This window comes from Mesoplodon densirostris, chromosome 16 (genome assembly GCF_025265405.1).
Source record: "Mesoplodon densirostris isolate mMesDen1 chromosome 16, mMesDen1 primary haplotype, whole genome shotgun sequence".
Lineage (NCBI taxonomy): Eukaryota > Metazoa > Chordata > Mammalia > Artiodactyla > Ziphiidae > Mesoplodon > Mesoplodon densirostris.
Window position 1 is genome coordinate 14147003 of NC_082676.1, and position 15890 is coordinate 14162892.

General features: G+C 44.6%; 1 protein-coding gene across 10 annotated transcripts in view; it reads left to right on the forward strand.

The window, feature by feature from the left end:
• ZMYND8 (zinc finger MYND-type containing 8) overlaps positions 1 to 15890 on the forward strand; it is a 134075-nt gene that overhangs the window by 106472 nt on the left and 11713 nt on the right. For all 10 annotated transcript variants that reach the window (XM_060119812.1, XM_060119809.1, XM_060119815.1 and 7 more), the window contains 2 exons: positions 12136 to 12216; positions 14037 to 14115. In XM_060119812.1, the coding sequence (XP_059975795.1) occupies positions 12136 to 12216; positions 14037 to 14115 (160 nt within the window). The remainder of the gene's footprint in view (positions 1 to 12135; positions 12217 to 14036; positions 14116 to 15890) is intronic.

A 15890-nucleotide genomic window follows, 5' to 3' on the forward strand; every position in this document is an offset into this window, starting at 1 on the left:
TGTTGAGCATCCTTTCATGTGTTTGTTGGCAGTCTGTATATCTTCTGTTGAGAAATGTCTATTTAGGTCTTCTGCCCATTTTTGGATTGGGTTGTTTGTTTTTTTGTTATTGAGCTGCATGAGCTGCTTATAAATTTTGGAGATTAATCCTTTGTCAGTTGCTTCATTTACAAATATTTTCTCCCATTCTGAGGGTTGTCTTTTGGTCTTGTTTATGGTTTCCTTTGCTGTGCAAAAGCTTTTAAGTTTCATTAGGTCCCATGTGTTTATTTTTGTCTTTATTTCCATTTCTCTAGGACGTGGGTCAAAAAGGATCTTGCTGTGATTTATGTCATAGAGTGTTCTGCCTATGTTTTCCTCTAAGAGTTTGATAGTGTCTGGCCTTACATTTAGGTCTTTAATCCATTTTGAGCTTATTTTTGTGTATGGTGTTAGGGAGTGATCTAATCTCATACTTTTACATGTCCCTATCCAGTTTTCCCAGCACCGCTTATTGAAGAGACTGTCCTTTCTCCACTGTACATTCCTGCCTCCTTTATCAAAGATAAGGTGACCATATGTGTGTGGGTTTATCTCTGTGCTTTCTATCCTGTTCCATTGCTCTTTCTGTTTTTGTGCCAGTACCATACTGTCTTGATTACTGTAGCTTTGTAGTATAGTCTGAAGTCAGGGAGACTGATTCCTCCAGCTCCGTTTTTTGTTCTCAAGATTGCTTTGGCTATTCGGGGTCTTTTGTGTTTCCATGCAAATTTTGAAATTTTTTGTTCTAGTTCTGTGAAAAATGCCAGTGGTAGTTTGATAGGGATTGCATTGAATCTGTAGATTGCTTTGGGTAGTAGAGTCATTTTCACAATGTTGATTCTTCCAATCCAAGAACATGGTACATCTCTCCATCTATTTGTATCATCTTTAATTTCTTTCATCAGTGTCTTATTATAATTTTCTGCATACAGGTCTTTTGTCTCCTTAGGTAGGTTTATTCCTAGATATTTTATTCTTCTTGTTGCAATGGAAAATGGGAGTGTTTCCTTGATTTCACTTTCAGATTTTTCATCATTAGTATATAGGAATGCCAGAGATTTCTGTGCATTAATTTTTTTTTTTTTTTTTTTTGCGGTATGCGGGCCTCTCACTGTTGTGGCCTCCCCCGTTGCGGAGCACAGGCTCCGGACGCGCAGGCTCCGGACGTGCAGGCTCAGCGGCCATGGCTCACGGGCCCAGCTGCTCCGCGGCATATGGGATCCTCCCAGACCGGGGCACGAACCCGCATCCCCTGCATCGGCAGGCGGACTCTCAACCACTTGCGCCACCAGGGAGGCCCCTGTGCATTAATTTTGTATCCTGCAACTTTACCAAATTCATTGATTAGCTCTAGTAGTTTTCTGGTAGCATCTTTAGGATTCTCTATGTATAGTATCATGTCATCTGCAAACAGTGACAGCTTTACTTCTTCTTTTCCGATTTGGATTCCTTTTATTTCCTTTTCTTCTCTGATTGCTGTGGCTAAAACTTCCAAAACTATGTTGAATAAGAGTGGTGAGAGTGGGCAACCTTGTCTTGTTCCTGATCTTAGTGGAAATGGTTTCAGTTTTTCACCATTGAGGACGATGCTGGCTGTGGGTTTGTCATATATGGCCTTTATTATGTTGAGGAAAGTTCCCTCTATGCCTACTTTCTGCAGGGTTTTTATCATAAATGGGTGTTGAATTTTGTCGAAAGCTTTCTCTGCATCTATTGAGATGATCATATGGTTTTTCTCCTTCAATTTGTTAATGTGGTGTATCACGTTGATTGATTTGCGTATATTGAAGAATCCTTGCATTCCTGGAATAAACCCCACTTGATCATGGTGTATGATCCTTTTAATGTGTTGTTGGATTCTGTTTGCTAGTATTTTGTTGAGGATTTTTGCATCTATGTTCATCAGTGATATTGGCCTGTAGTTTTCTTTCTTTGTGACATCCTTGTCTGGTTTTGGTATCAAGGTGATGGTGGCCTCTTAGAATGAGTTTGGGAGTGTTCCTCCCTCTGCTATATTTTGGAAGAGTTTGAGAAGGATGGGTGTTAGCTCTTCTCTAAATGCGTGATAGTATTCACCTGTGAAGCCATCTGGTCCTGGGCTTTTGTTTGTTGGAAGATTTTTTATCACAGTTTCAATTTCAGTGCTTGTGATTGGTCTGTTCATATTTTCTATTTCTTCCTGATTCAGTCTTGGCAGGTTGTGCATTTCTAAGAATTTGTCCATTTCTTCCAGGTTGTCCATTTTATTGGCATAGAGTTGCTTGTAGTAATCTCTCATGATCTTTTGTATTTCTGCAGTGTCAGTTGTTACTTCTCCTTTTTCATTTCTAATTCTATTGATTTGAGTCTTCTCCCTTTTTTTCTTGATGAGTCTGGCTAATGGTTTATCAATTTTGTTTATCTTCTCAAAGAACCAGCTTTTAGTTTTATTGATCTTTGCTATCGTTTCCTTCATTTCTTTTTCATTTATTTCTGATCTGATTTTTATGATTTCTTTCCTTCTGCTAACTTTGGGATGTTTTTGTTCTTCTTTCTCTAATTGCTTTAGGTGCAAGGTTAAGTTGTTTATTCGAGATGTTTCCTGTTTCTAGAGGTGGGATTGTATTGCTATAAACTTCCCTCTTAGAACTGCTTTTGCTGCATCCCATAGGTTTTGGGTCGTCGTGTCTCCATTGTCATTTGTTTCTAGGTATTTTTTAATTTCCCCTTTGATTTCTTCAGTGATCACTTTGTTATTAAGTAGTGTATTGTTTAGCCTCCATGTGTTTGTATTTTTTACAGCTCTTTTCCTGTAATTGATATCTAGTCTCATAGCATTGTGGTCGGAAAAGATACTTGATACAATGTCAATTTTCTTAAATTTACCAAGGCTTGATTTGTGACCCAAGATATGATCTATCCTGGAGAATGTTCCATGAGCACTTGAGAAAAATGTGTATTCTGTTGTTTTTGGATGGAATGTCCTATAAATATCAATTAAGTCCATCTGGTTTAATGTATCATTTAAAGCTTGTGTTTCCTTATTTATTTTCATTTTGGATGATCTGTCCATTGGTGAAAGTGGGGTGTTAAAGTCCCCTACTATGATTGTGTTACTGTTGATTTCTCCTTTTATGGCTGTTAGTATTTGCCTTATGTATTGAGGTGCTCCTATGTTTGGTGCATAAATATTTACAATTGTTATATCTTCTTCTTGGATCGATCCCTTGATCATTATGTAGTGTCCTTCTTTGTCTCTTCTAGTAGTCTTTATTTTAAAGTCTATTTTGTCTGATATGAGAATTGCTACTCCAGCTTTCTTTTGGTTTCCATTTGCATGGAATATCTTTTTCCATCCCCTTACTTTCAGTCTGTATGTGTCTCTAGGTCTGAAGTGGGTCTCTTGTAGACAGCATATATATGGGTCTTGTTTTTGTATCCATTCAGCCAATCTGTGTCTTTTGGTGGGAGCATTTAGTCCATTTACATTTAAGGTAATTATTGATATGTATGTTCCTATTCCCATTTTCTTAATTGTTTTGGGTTCGTTATTGTAGGTCTTTTCCTTCTGTTGTGTTTCTTGCCTAGAGAAGTTCCTTTAGCATTTGTTGTAAAGCTGGTTTGGTGGTGCTGAACTCTCTCAGCTTTTGCTTGTCTGTAAAGGTTTTAATTTCTCCATCAAATCTGAATGAGATCCTTGCTGGGTAGAGTAATCTTGGTTGCAGGTTTTTCTCCTTCATCACTTTAATTATGTCCTGCCACTCCCTTCTGGCTTGTAGAGTTTCTGCTGAGAGATCAGCTGTTATCCTGATGGGGATTCCCTTGTGTGTTATTTGTTGTTTTTGCCTTGCTGCTTTTAATATGATTTCTTTGTGTTTAATTTTTGACAGTTTGATTAATATGTGTCTTGGCATATTTCTCCTTGGAGTTATTCTGTATGGGACTCTCTGTGCCTCCTGGACTTGATTATTTCCTTTCCCATATTAGGGAAGTTTTCAACTATAATCTCTTCAAATATTTTCTCAGTCCCTTTCTTTTTCTCTTCTTCTTCTGGAACCCCTATAATTCGAATGTTGGTGTGTTTAATGTTGTCCCAGAGGTCTCTGAGACTGCCCTCTGTTCTTTTCATTCTTTTTTCTTTATTTTGCTCTGCATCAGTTATTTCCACTATTTTATCTTCCACCTCACTTATCCGTTCTTCTGCCTCAGTTATTCTGCTATTGATCCCATCTAGAGTATTTTTCATTTCATTTATTGTGTTTTTAATCGATGCTTGATTCATCTTTAGTTCTTCTAGGTCCTTGTTAACTGTTTCTTGCATTTTGTCTATTCTATTTCCAAGATTTTGGATCTGGGAAATAGAATCTTGGATCATCTTTACCATCATTATTCTGAATTCTTTTTCAGGTAGACTGCCTATTACCTCTTCATTTGTTAGGTCTGGTGGGTTTTTATCTTGCTCCTTCTCCTGCTGTGTGTTTTTCTGTCTTCTCATTTTGCTTATGTTACTGTGTTGGGGTTCTCCTTTTTGCAGGCTGCAGGTTCGTAGTTCCCATTGGTTTTGGTGTCTGTCCCCAGTGGCTAAGGTTGGTTTAGTGGGTTGTGTAGGCTTCCTGGTGGAGGGGACTAGTGCCTGTGTTCTGGTGGATGAGGCTGGATCTTGTCTTTCTGGTGGGCAGGTCCACGTCTGGTGGTGTGTTTTGGGGTGTCTGCGGACTTTTTATGATTTTAGGCCACCTCTCTGCTAATGAGTGGCGTTGTGTTCCTGTCTTGCTAGTTGTTTGGCATAGGGTGTCCAGCACTGTAGCTTGCTGGTCGTTGAGTGAAGCTGGGTGCTGGTGTTGAGATGGAGATCTCTGGAAGATTTTTGCCGTTTGATATTATGTGGAGCTGGGAGGTCTCTTGTGGACCAGTGTCCTGAAGTTGGCTCTCCCACCTCAGAGGCACAGCACTGACTCCTGGCTCCTCAATTTGGGATGATGTGTTGTCTATTCATGTATTCCACAGATGCAGGGTACATCAAGTTGATTGTGGAGCTTTAATCCGCTGCTTCTGAGGCTGCTGGGAGAGGTTTCCCTTTCTCTTCTTTGTTCTCACAGCTCCTGGGTCTCAGCTTTGGATTTGGCCCCGCCTCTGCATGTAGGTCGCCGGAGGGCGTTTGTTCTTCGCTCAGACAGGACAGGGTTAAAGGAGCAGCCTCTTCGAGGGCTCTGGCTCACTCAGGCCGGGAGGGAGGGAGGGGCACGGAGTGCGGGGCGAGCCTGCAGCGGCAGAGGTCGGCGTGACGTTGCACCAGCCCGAGGCGCTCCGTGCGTTCTCCCAGGGAAGCCGCCCCTGGATCCCGGGACCCCGGCAGTGGCGGGCTGCACAGGCTCCCGGAAGGGCGGTGTGGACAGTGACCTGCGCTCGCACACAGGCTTCTTGGCGGCGGCAGCAGCAGCCCCAGCGTCTCACGCCCGTCACTGGGCTTCGCGCTTTCAGTCGTGACTCGCGCCCGTCTGTGGAGCCCGTTTAAGCAGCGCTCTTAATCCCCTCTCCTCGCGCACCAGGAATCCAAGAGGGAAGAAAAAGTCTCTTGCCTCTTCGGCAGCTCCAGAGTTTTCCCGGACTCCCTGCCGGCTAGCTGTGGCTCATTAGCCCCCTTCCGGCTGAGTTCTCGCCGCCAGCCCCAGTCCTCTCCCTGCGCTCTGACCGAAGCCCGAGCCTCAGCTTCCAGCGCCGCCGAGGCGAGCAGACAAGCCTCCCGGGCTGGTGAGTGCCGCTCGGCACCGATCCTCTGTGCGGGAATCTCTCCGCTTTGCCCTACCCAGGTATGTGGGGAGTTTCTTGCCTTTTGGGAGGTCTGGGGTCTTCTGCCAGCGTTCAGTAGGTGTTCTGTAGGAGTTGTTCCACGTGTAGCTGTATCTCTGGTGTATCCGTGGGGAGGACGGTGATCTCCGCGTCTTACTCTTCCGCCATCTTACCCGGAAGTCGAGGTTCTGGGTCTTGTTTTTGTACCCATTCAGCAAGCCTGTGTCTTTTGGTTGGAGCATTTAATCCATTCGTGTTTAAGGTAATTATCGATGTGTATGTTCCTATTACCATTTTCTTAATTGTTTTGGGTATGTTTTTGTAGGTCCTTTTCTTCTCTTGTGTTTCCTACTTAGAGAAGTTCCTTTAGCATTTGCTGTAGAGCTGGTTTGGTGGTGCTGAATTCTCTTAGCTTTTGCTTGTCTGTAAAGCTTTTGATTTCTCCATCAAATCTGAATGAGATCCTTGCTGGGTAGAGTAATCTTTGTTGTAGGTTCTTCCCTTTCATCACTTTAAGTATATCATGCCACTCCCTTCTGGCTTGTAGAGTTTCTACTGAGAAATCAGCTGTTAACCTTATGGGAGTTCCCTTGTATGTTATTTGTCATTTTTCCCTTGCTGCTTTCAATAATTTTTCTCTGTCTTTAATTTTTGCCAATTTGATTACTATGTCTCAGTGTGTTTCTCCTTGGGTATATCCTGTTTAGGACTCTCTGTGCTTCCTGGACCTGGGTGGCTGTTTCCTTTCCCATGTTAGGGAAGTTTTCGACTGTAATCTCTTCAAATATTTTCTCGGGTCCTTTCTTCTGCAACCTGTATAATGCGAATGTTGTTACGTTTAATGTTGTCCCAGAGGTCTCTTAGGCCGTCTTCATTTCTTTTCATTCTTTCTTCTTTATTCTGTTACACAGCAATGAATTCCACCATTCTGTCTTTTGGGTCACTTATCCGTTCTTCTGCCTCAGTTATTCTGCTATTGATTCCTTCTAGTGTATTTTTCATTTCAGTTATTGTATTGTTCATCTCTGTTTGTTTGTTCTTTAATTTTTCTAGGTCTTTGTTAAACATTTCCTGCATCTTCTCAATCTTTGCCTCCGTTCTTTTTCCGAGGTCCTGGATCATCTTCGCTATCATTATTCTGAATTCTTTTTCTGGAAGGTTTCCTATTTGCACTTCGTTTGGTTGTCTTTCTGTGGTTTTATCTTGTTCCTTCATCTGGTACATAGCCCTCTGCCTTTTCATCTTGTCTGTCTTTCTGTGAATGTGGCTTTTGTTCCACAGGCTGCAGGGTTGTAGTTCTTCTTGCTTCTGCTGTCTGCCTTCTGGTGGATGAGGCTATCTAAGAAGCTTGTGCAAGGTTCCTGATGGGAGGAACTGGTGGTGGGTAGAGCTGGCTGTTGCTCTGGTGGGCAGAGCTCAGTAAATCTTTAATCCACTTGTCTGCTGATGGGTGGGGTGGGTTCCCTCCCTGTTGGTTGTTTGACCTGAGGCGACCCAGCACTGGAGTCTACCTGGGCTCTTTGGTGGGGCTAATGGTGGAGTCTGGGAGGGCTCATGCCAAGGAGTACTTCCCAGAACTTCTGCTCCCAATGTCCTTGTCCTCACAGTGAGACACAGCCACCCCCTTCCTCTGGAGGAGACTCTCCAGCACCAGCAGGTAGGTCTGGTTCAGTCTCCTATGGGGTCACTGCTCCTTCCTGTGGGTCCCGATGCGCACACTACTTTGTGTGTGCCCTCCAAGACTGGAGTTGCTGTTTCCCCCTGTCCTGTCGAAGTCCTGCAATCAAATCCCACTAGCTTTCAAAGTCGGATTCTCTAGGAATTCCTCCTCCCGTTGCCGGACCCCCAGGTTGGGAAGCCTGACGTGGGGCTCAGAACCTTCACTCCAGTGGGTCAACTTCTGTGGTATAAGTGTTCTCCAGTTTGTGAGTCACCCACCCAGCAGTTATGGGATTTGATTTTATTGTGATAGCGCCCCTCCTACCGTCTCACTTTGGCTTCTCCTTTGTCTTTGGATGTGGGGTATCTGCTTGGGTGAGTTCCAGTGTTTTCCTATCCTCAGTAACTCTTAATAGTAGCTAATGACAATAATCTAAGAGTATTTAGTAAATTACTAAGTAGGCAATAATAATACTTCACTCTTTAGTAATGAGTAAATTACTAATTAGTTACCAGTGGGTAAACTATTCAAATTGATAGAATGGGTGACAAGAGTTGATGATAGTTGTTTCTAGACTTCTTGAAGTCTCATGATAGGAGTTGCTTTATTATTGAGTGTGAAAGGTAGAATCTTTTTTTTTTAGTTCTAGATGGCCAGAGTGGTATATATAATTTTCTACTCCTGAATTTCTGTTGGTCATTTTTTTATTCTATCTAGGTGTATTATCTGTTGCTACATAACACATCACTACAAAACTTAACAACTTAAAACCACACACATTTATCTCACAGTTTCTGTGGGTGTTGAGTCCAGGCTTGGCTGGGCTGGGTCCCCTGCTTCAGGACCTCTGCAGGCTGCCTCCAAGGTATCTGCTAGGGTTGGGATTTCATCTGAAGATGTGACTGGAAGGATCCACTTCCAAGCTCACTTAGGTGGTTGTGGGCAGGATTCACTCCCTTGAGGGCTCTTGGACTGGGGGCCTCAGTTCCTGGCTGGCCGTTGGCTGGAGTCTGCCCTCAGTCCCTTTCCCTGTGGCCTGCCCAGCATGGCAGCTTGCTTCATGACAACAAGGGGTAGTGAAAGCTTGCTAGCAAGATGGAAGTCACAGTCTTATGTAGGTGATCACAGAAGTGACGGACTATTACCTCTGCCATATTCCGTGGGTTAGAAGCAGGTCACTGGGCCAGCCCATGCTTGGAGGGGATTACACCAGGGCACAAAGCCCAGAGGGCTGAGGTCACGGGGAGCCTTCTCAGAGTTTCTGTCACACTAGGTAGGATGATACTAGCAGTAGCCAGTGTCTGCATGGCATTTACTCTGGCCCAGACACTGTCCCAAGCACGTGTTATATGTTACTTACTCAATCTTCGTGACAGATTGATGAGGCAGGTACTGTTAGCACACCTATTTTATAGATGAGAACACTTGAGACCTGGCAAGGTCACAAAGCTTGTCCAGGGTCACATAATCAGTGAATGTCCAAGCTGGCATTGGATGGTAGCCGCCAGGATCTAGTGAGTGTGCTCTTAACCTGGCTTTGAGCTGACTTGTGAATTCACACCAAGCCTGCTGAGCACAGCTGTCCAGTGTCCACAAATTGATTGTTCTTACATGTGGCTTTTTCAAGCAACTCTGCTTCTTGGGGGTAACTTTGTCTCTTATTTAGTATTTCTGCCCCCTTTTGAATAAAACACAAGAATTGTTATAGAGTCCCCAAGTTTCAGAACAGGAAGGATTCAAATATTAGTTACTTGTTGCCATCCTCAAAGTTTTTGTCTTACCTGTTCATCACCTTGAACTAGTATTGACTTAGTATTTTTTTTTTTTTTTTTTTTTTTTTTTTTTTTGCTGTACGCGGGCCTCTCACTGCTGTGGCCTCTCCCGTTGCGGAGCACAGGCTCCGGACACACAGGCTCAGCGGCCATGGCTCGCGGGCCCAGCCGCTCCGCGGCATGTGGGATCCTCTGGGATCGGGGCATGAACCCGCGTCCCCTGCATCGGCAGGCGGACTCTCAACCACTGCGCCACCAGGGAGGCCCTTGACTTAGTATTTTTATTTAAATTGACTTAACTAGTTGAAATAAAATTAAGTCTAACTTCACCAGATCCTGTTCTTTGTCAAGGCTTGAAGCTTAAGTCCATCTTCCTTTTGTTAAAAAGAGAGATTATGATGAAAGTGTTAAAGACATAATGGCACCAAACGGATCCTTTCTTCCTAATGTGACCTGTTGTAGGATTGCAAGAAAATTGAAACGGGGTAATTTTTAAAATTACTGATTTAAGAAAATGTCTGGTATTGCCCAAATGGCTTCTTGTTCTGCTTGCAATTGATTTGACTTTTTGTATCACCTTCCATTGATTTGGTCCAAGTTGTCTATTTACAGAAGAGAAAACTGAGGCTGCTTTGCGGCTCTGGCTAGTGGTTTGCACCAAACCAGTGTTCTCAGCTCCTGCAGCCACTTCTTTCTGTTCCATCCCCTGCTGTTGCCCCCTGCACTCTTAGAGCAAAATTGAAGAATGAACTTTTTGACAGACGTTTTCTTTGCAGCTAAGAAAATGAACACAGTGACATAGTTTTGTAGCTGATGAACTTTCTTGTGTCTGAGGTGACCCAGAGTTGAAGACCCAGATTTGTGTGTTTTGGCAGAAGGGCTCTTTGTTGGCTTCTTTGCTGTATTTGGAAGTTAGAATGAAGATCCGTCCGCAAATTCATGATTTCTTTAAAATGGAATGTAACTATGGCATTAGTAAAGTATTGAATTTCATCCACTTTCTGAAGTTTTCTTGTAAAGCAATTTTGTTTTAATATTTTAAATGGATGTGGGTAAGGAGGCCCATACAGAGTGACTGACCATAAAGCACAGTGTTTTTTTTTTTTTTTTTTTTTTTGTGGTACGCGGGCCTCTCACTGTTGTGGCCTCTCCTGTTGCGGAGCACAGGCTCCGGACGCGCAGGCTCAGCGGCCATGGCTCACGGGCCCAGCCGCTCTGCGGCATGTGGGATCTTCCCGGACCGGGGCACGAACCCGTGTCCCCTGCATCGGCAGGTGGACTCTCAACCACTGCGCCACCAGGGAAGCCCAAGCAGAAAGTGTTGTTGCTGGCAGTGTCCCCCTGTGGCACCTGCAACAAGCTGGGGGCGGAAATCTCAACAGATACTTTGTTCATTTTCCTCCCATTTTGGGGTGAATTGGGGGTTACTCTTTTGGGGGTTGGGAGCAGTTTTGCAATTACATGTTCACGTGAATTAAGTTTTCTGTGAAAATGAGACAAACAGGTATTTCTTTAGGAACCACACTGAATTGTGGTTCAGTACCTGCCCACTCCTCAGCAGGTACTAAACCACAGTCTTCTTGTGGTTTTCTCATTTAATCCTTCTGCATACCCTACAAGGGGGGGCACTGTTATTATCCTTGTTTTGTACATGAGGAAACCGAGGCTCAGAGTTGTGGATGGGAAGATGTAATGGTGGGAACAGATCTCGGGCATCAGATGCGAAGGTGCTGTTTTTCCTGCCTTTTTACTGAATTGGAAGAAACTGCAAAGCACAGGGGGTCCTCGGCAGCGGCCAGGGCAGATCTGAGACCTAGTTTCGTCTCCTGTCCCCTCTTCTTCCTCCTGTGATGTGGGAGGTCAGTGGCCAAATGGGAGATAGAAGAGAAACCCACCCTGCAAACACATTCCGTCAGCAGCCACCTGGGTGCCTGCTGTGTGGATGTGAGCTGTTGCCACAGACTTGCTGATGCCTTCAGGGGTCAAATAGTTAAAGAAAAGGAAGATGGGAAACACACTGGAAAGGCAGTGCATGCCCCGACCAAAAGCATTAAAATAGCAAACCAGCTAGATCTACACAGTGGACCATATTATTCATCCCTAAATAGGAATACGGCACAGACAAATCTTGCAAACTTTCTGCTAAGTCGAAGGCAGTCACAAAGGACCAAATATTATGTGAGTCCATGTATATGGAATAATCTAGATTCGATCTAGAGACAAGAAAGCAGATTTGTGGTTATCAGAGGCTGCGGGGGGTCATGGGGTTATTGGGGGGTGAAGGCTCACAGGGAGCAGAGTTTCTTTCTGGGGTGATGAAGAGGTTCTGAAATTGACTGTGGTCATGGATGTACAACCCCAAATGGACTAAAAGCCATTAAATTGTACATAGTAAATGGGTGAATTGTATGGTATATGAATATCTCAGTAAAATGATAGTTTTTTTAAGGAGAAACAATTTTAAAAAACCAACAGCAGCAAAACAATCTCTCCCTCGAGCCCACTGTGCTGGCCAAACCATCTTGGGGCCAAATTCAGCCTTCCCACTTTAACCTGTGGCTATAAATTAGCTTTATGGCTATGAACTACTCCCATGATGTGGGACAGGGAACTTGTGGGTGATTCCTACCCTGTCTGGTTCATACCAGGCTCTCAACCTTGGCGCTAGGGACATGTGGGGCTGGATAACTTTGTGGCAGGGGCTGTTCTGAGCATGGTAGGGTGTTTTGAGCGTCCCTAGATTCCACCTCCCCCGCCAGCCATGACAACCAAAAATGCTAAGTGTCCCAGGATGGACAAAATCACCCCCAGCGGAGAAACCACTGCTTTATGCAGATAAATTTTAGATGTATGTCATCTAGAAAAAGCCTCAGGGAAGGGATCACCTGAATCATTTCTGTTTTTATCTTTCAGATGATGGATGCAATAAAAGGCACAATGACGGAAATATATAACGACCTTTCTAAAAACACTACTGGAAGCACAATAGCCGAGGTCAGAGATGACACATTCATTCCCTATTTGCTAAGAGTGTTTTATGGGCTGCTGTAGGGGCACCGTGAGGAAGCTTCTCTGGAAATCCCTCTCGGGTCCCATCTCTGGTCACCAGGCTCGCTCTGCTGATGGGGGTTGGTGGTGAGGGTATTTCTTCATTTGCTAGGAAGCTGGTGCTCTGGAGACACACCCTGCTCTGTGCAATCACTTCACTTCTGCTCAAACAGCCGAAACCAGAGCCTGAGTTGTTATTCCACTGGTGAGACTGGACAATAGTGCTTTTGACCCCATGTAAAATTGTATCCTTCATCTTCTCCCAAAGTTTGGACTTTTTTATACAAGTGATCCTTGTTGTCCAGGAATGTGTATCCCAAGCCTCCTTAATTTAGGTGATTGCTTAGAGAAGAGTGTGGTTAAAACTTTGAAATGTCCACTTAGGAAGTGATCATTTATTTAAAAAAAAAAAAAAAGCCTCCCTGAATTTCCCTCCTAGGCTAATTCCCTGCAAGCCAGATGCAAACAGGTCACCATGGGAAATGACAATGGCAGGACTTCTAGAGGTCATTGAAAGTCATGATGGAAAACTGGGGGGAGTCACATGCAGAGCCATTGACCTGTGAGGACCTGGCAGGGTGAGGCTGGCACCCAGACGAAGAGGAAAAAATCTCCAGGAAGGTGTCCCTATAGGCCTTCAACAGAGAACCGCATGAATGTAAAGGTTTCAGGGAGGTCCCAAGAGAAATGGTGAATCTCCTTGGGTATTTTTGCTGACGTGACCCCCTTTATGATTGTGTTGCGACGTCAAACAAGAAGGGGAAATGTCGTCTTAGAAAAACCTCCCCATCCTCACCCCCACCTGGTACCATACTTCATTCCTTTTTGTTCATTTTAACTGGCGTGGAGTTGAAAGTATGGATCCGTAATGTCTCACCTGAAACCTTGGGTCCAGATATGTGCCAGAATTTTCCAGATTGTAATGAGGTACTATGCAGCCCCCTCCCACAATTAGATACAATGTTTTCTGCAGTGAAACAGTACAGTTGTTCCCACTGTGTTTGATAAATCAGGATTTCTCAACTTGACGCTACTGACATAGGTGCCAGATGATTCACTGTGGTGAGGGCCGTCCTGTCCATCTGGGACATTTAGCAGCATCCCTGGCCTCTACCCCCCGGATGCCAGAAACAAGCTATAATGTCTCCAGGCACTGCAGTGTCATGGAAGGAGGGAGGGGGGCAAAAATCATCCCGGTTGAGAACCATTGTGATTATTCAGCACTGTCAACAGCCTTGTATCAGTTCACATTGGGTTTACATTTTCCTTCCTCCAAATGAATTTGGCCCCAAATTTACTCCTACCCCCCAGAATACGCTATGGTTTCCAGAAATGTTAAGCTTTGGACTTTCAAGAGAATGATCATGCACCCCCCTGCCCAAAATCTTAGGTAAGAGATACAGTAAAGCTTGTTTTTATTTGTTTGTTTCATTTTTAGACCAAAATCCTCATCAGACCTACGACATACTATTTATTATGAAAACCTGGTCTTCTTTTCTTACTTTAAGTGGCTTTTCCTAGAGCATTTCTTGGAAAAGACAGCCGACTACTCATATTTGGCTTTTTGAAGCAGAAGTTCTCCCGAATTTGGGTTAACCCACTGGCGCCCACCTCTCTTACTGCAGCTGTGGGGAGGCCAGCACGGGCTGCCCTCTCTTTGCCTCAGCACATGACATTAACCCTGTAATGAGAGCTGCAGCTTCCGAGCCCTGTTGGTAAAAGGCACCCGGATGCACTTTGTGAAACGTCTTTCTCTCTCCTTACAGATTCGCAGGCTGAGGATTGAGATAGAGAAGCTCCAGTGGCTGCACCAGCAGGAGCTCTCGGAAATGAAACACAACTTGGGTAAGTCCTGCTGACTTGGTCTGCACTGTGGAAGGTTCTGGATGTGACCTTCTTGGCACTTCTGGCGTTCGACCCAGATGTGAATTGAATCAAAAGTAGGGCAGGGGGATGCACCGCTGGTGGGGAGACCACAGCATCCTGGAGAGTCTGACCTGGAGAAACCAGATATGAAGGCTGGAGCTGAAGGGAACCCTCCCTCCTTCCCTCTTTTCAAAATACCAACATCAGCAACAAAGTCATCACAACAGCCTTGGTAGCAGCTCCTGCTTATGAGCTCTGACCGTGTTCCAGCAACCGGCTGAAGTTTTCATGAATTAGCTAATTCTCACAGAGACCCTTCTGATAAAAAGGGGTCTGTTATTTCCAGCAGAAACTGAGGCACAGACACGTGCAAAGTCACACAGCTGTAGTTCACGTCTGGGCGCTGTGGCTCCAGACTTTCCTCCTTGTAACCACTGGATTATAGATAAGATTGATGTTTTGCTTACCGCTCTGTGGGGATATTGTAAAAGGCTCTCCCCCCAAAGGCAGAGCAGTTTCTTTCAGACCCTTGAGTAGTATCCGCCTCAGAGTCAGAACGCTGGCAACCGGGAGGTTCTGTTAGGGCGGCAGACCCAGGGGTGCCCACCTGGTTGCAGGTGATACTTGTTTAAATCACGCAAACTCCAGTCCTTCGGAAGCCGACCAGGGAAGCCCCGCCCCCGCCCTGCCCCTTCCCTCGTTGCCAGGAGGGAAGTTTATTGGAATGTTGTCACTTCTTCCTGTTTTTCTTGTAGAGTCAAGGAATCTATTTTTATGCAGAATCGTTTCATTTAAAAATAGTGGCCACACATTTGAAAAAATAAATGTGGGCTGGACAGACCTTGTCATGGTTGGCAGGCGCCTAGTTGGAAATGTTGTGTCCGGATACAAGTGCTTTTTATCTTTACCAGGGGTTAATTTTCTTTATTGGTGGTTTTTTGGAGGGTGTTTTTTTTTTAATTTCAGGAAGAGAATTTTAAGGACTCGAGGAACCATTTATTTTTCTTTTATTCCAGTGTGCAAGTTGCTCCCAGGTGTTGCACTTGTTGTCTGATGTAAAATTGAGAGAAATCTCAGTAGCGTGAGCAGTTTGATAGTTGTTTTGTTAGCCTAATGATCAGTCACGATGCCCTGTCTGGTAGATTAGAGCCACACACCAAGAAGACAGCATGTCCAAGTTGTAGCCGGAGCTCTGCCCTTATTTGCTCTGTGCCTCAGTTTCCTCATCTGTGAAAGGGGTATTATAGTAATGCTTACCTCATAGGATTAGTAGTATAAAAGGATTAAAGGAGTTCATGTTTATAAAGTGCTTACAACAGTGCCTACAGATAGTAGGTGCTATGTAAGTATTTGATAGAAAAAAAAGGCTTATACTGGGCTTCCCTGGTGGCGCAGTGGTTGAGAGTCCGCCTGCTGATGCAGGGAACACGGGTTTGTGCCCTGATCCGGGAGGATCCCACATGCTGCAGAGCGGCTGGGCCCGTGAGCCATGGCCGCTGAGCCTGCGCATCCGGAGCCTGTGCTCCGCAACGGGAGAGGCCACAACAGTGAGAGGCCCACGTACGGCAAAAAAAAAAAAAAAAAAAAGGCTTATACTAACGATAAAATTCAAAGTGAGTTTAGTGGAAATTGTTTCAAGGGTTTATATGAGGGCTTCCTGCAGAATCCCCATGGGGACCCCTTGTCTGCATCCTTGGCACCTGACGTTCATTGTCACAAGCAGCTCTGTTGGTCAGCCTGATGGATGCCCATCT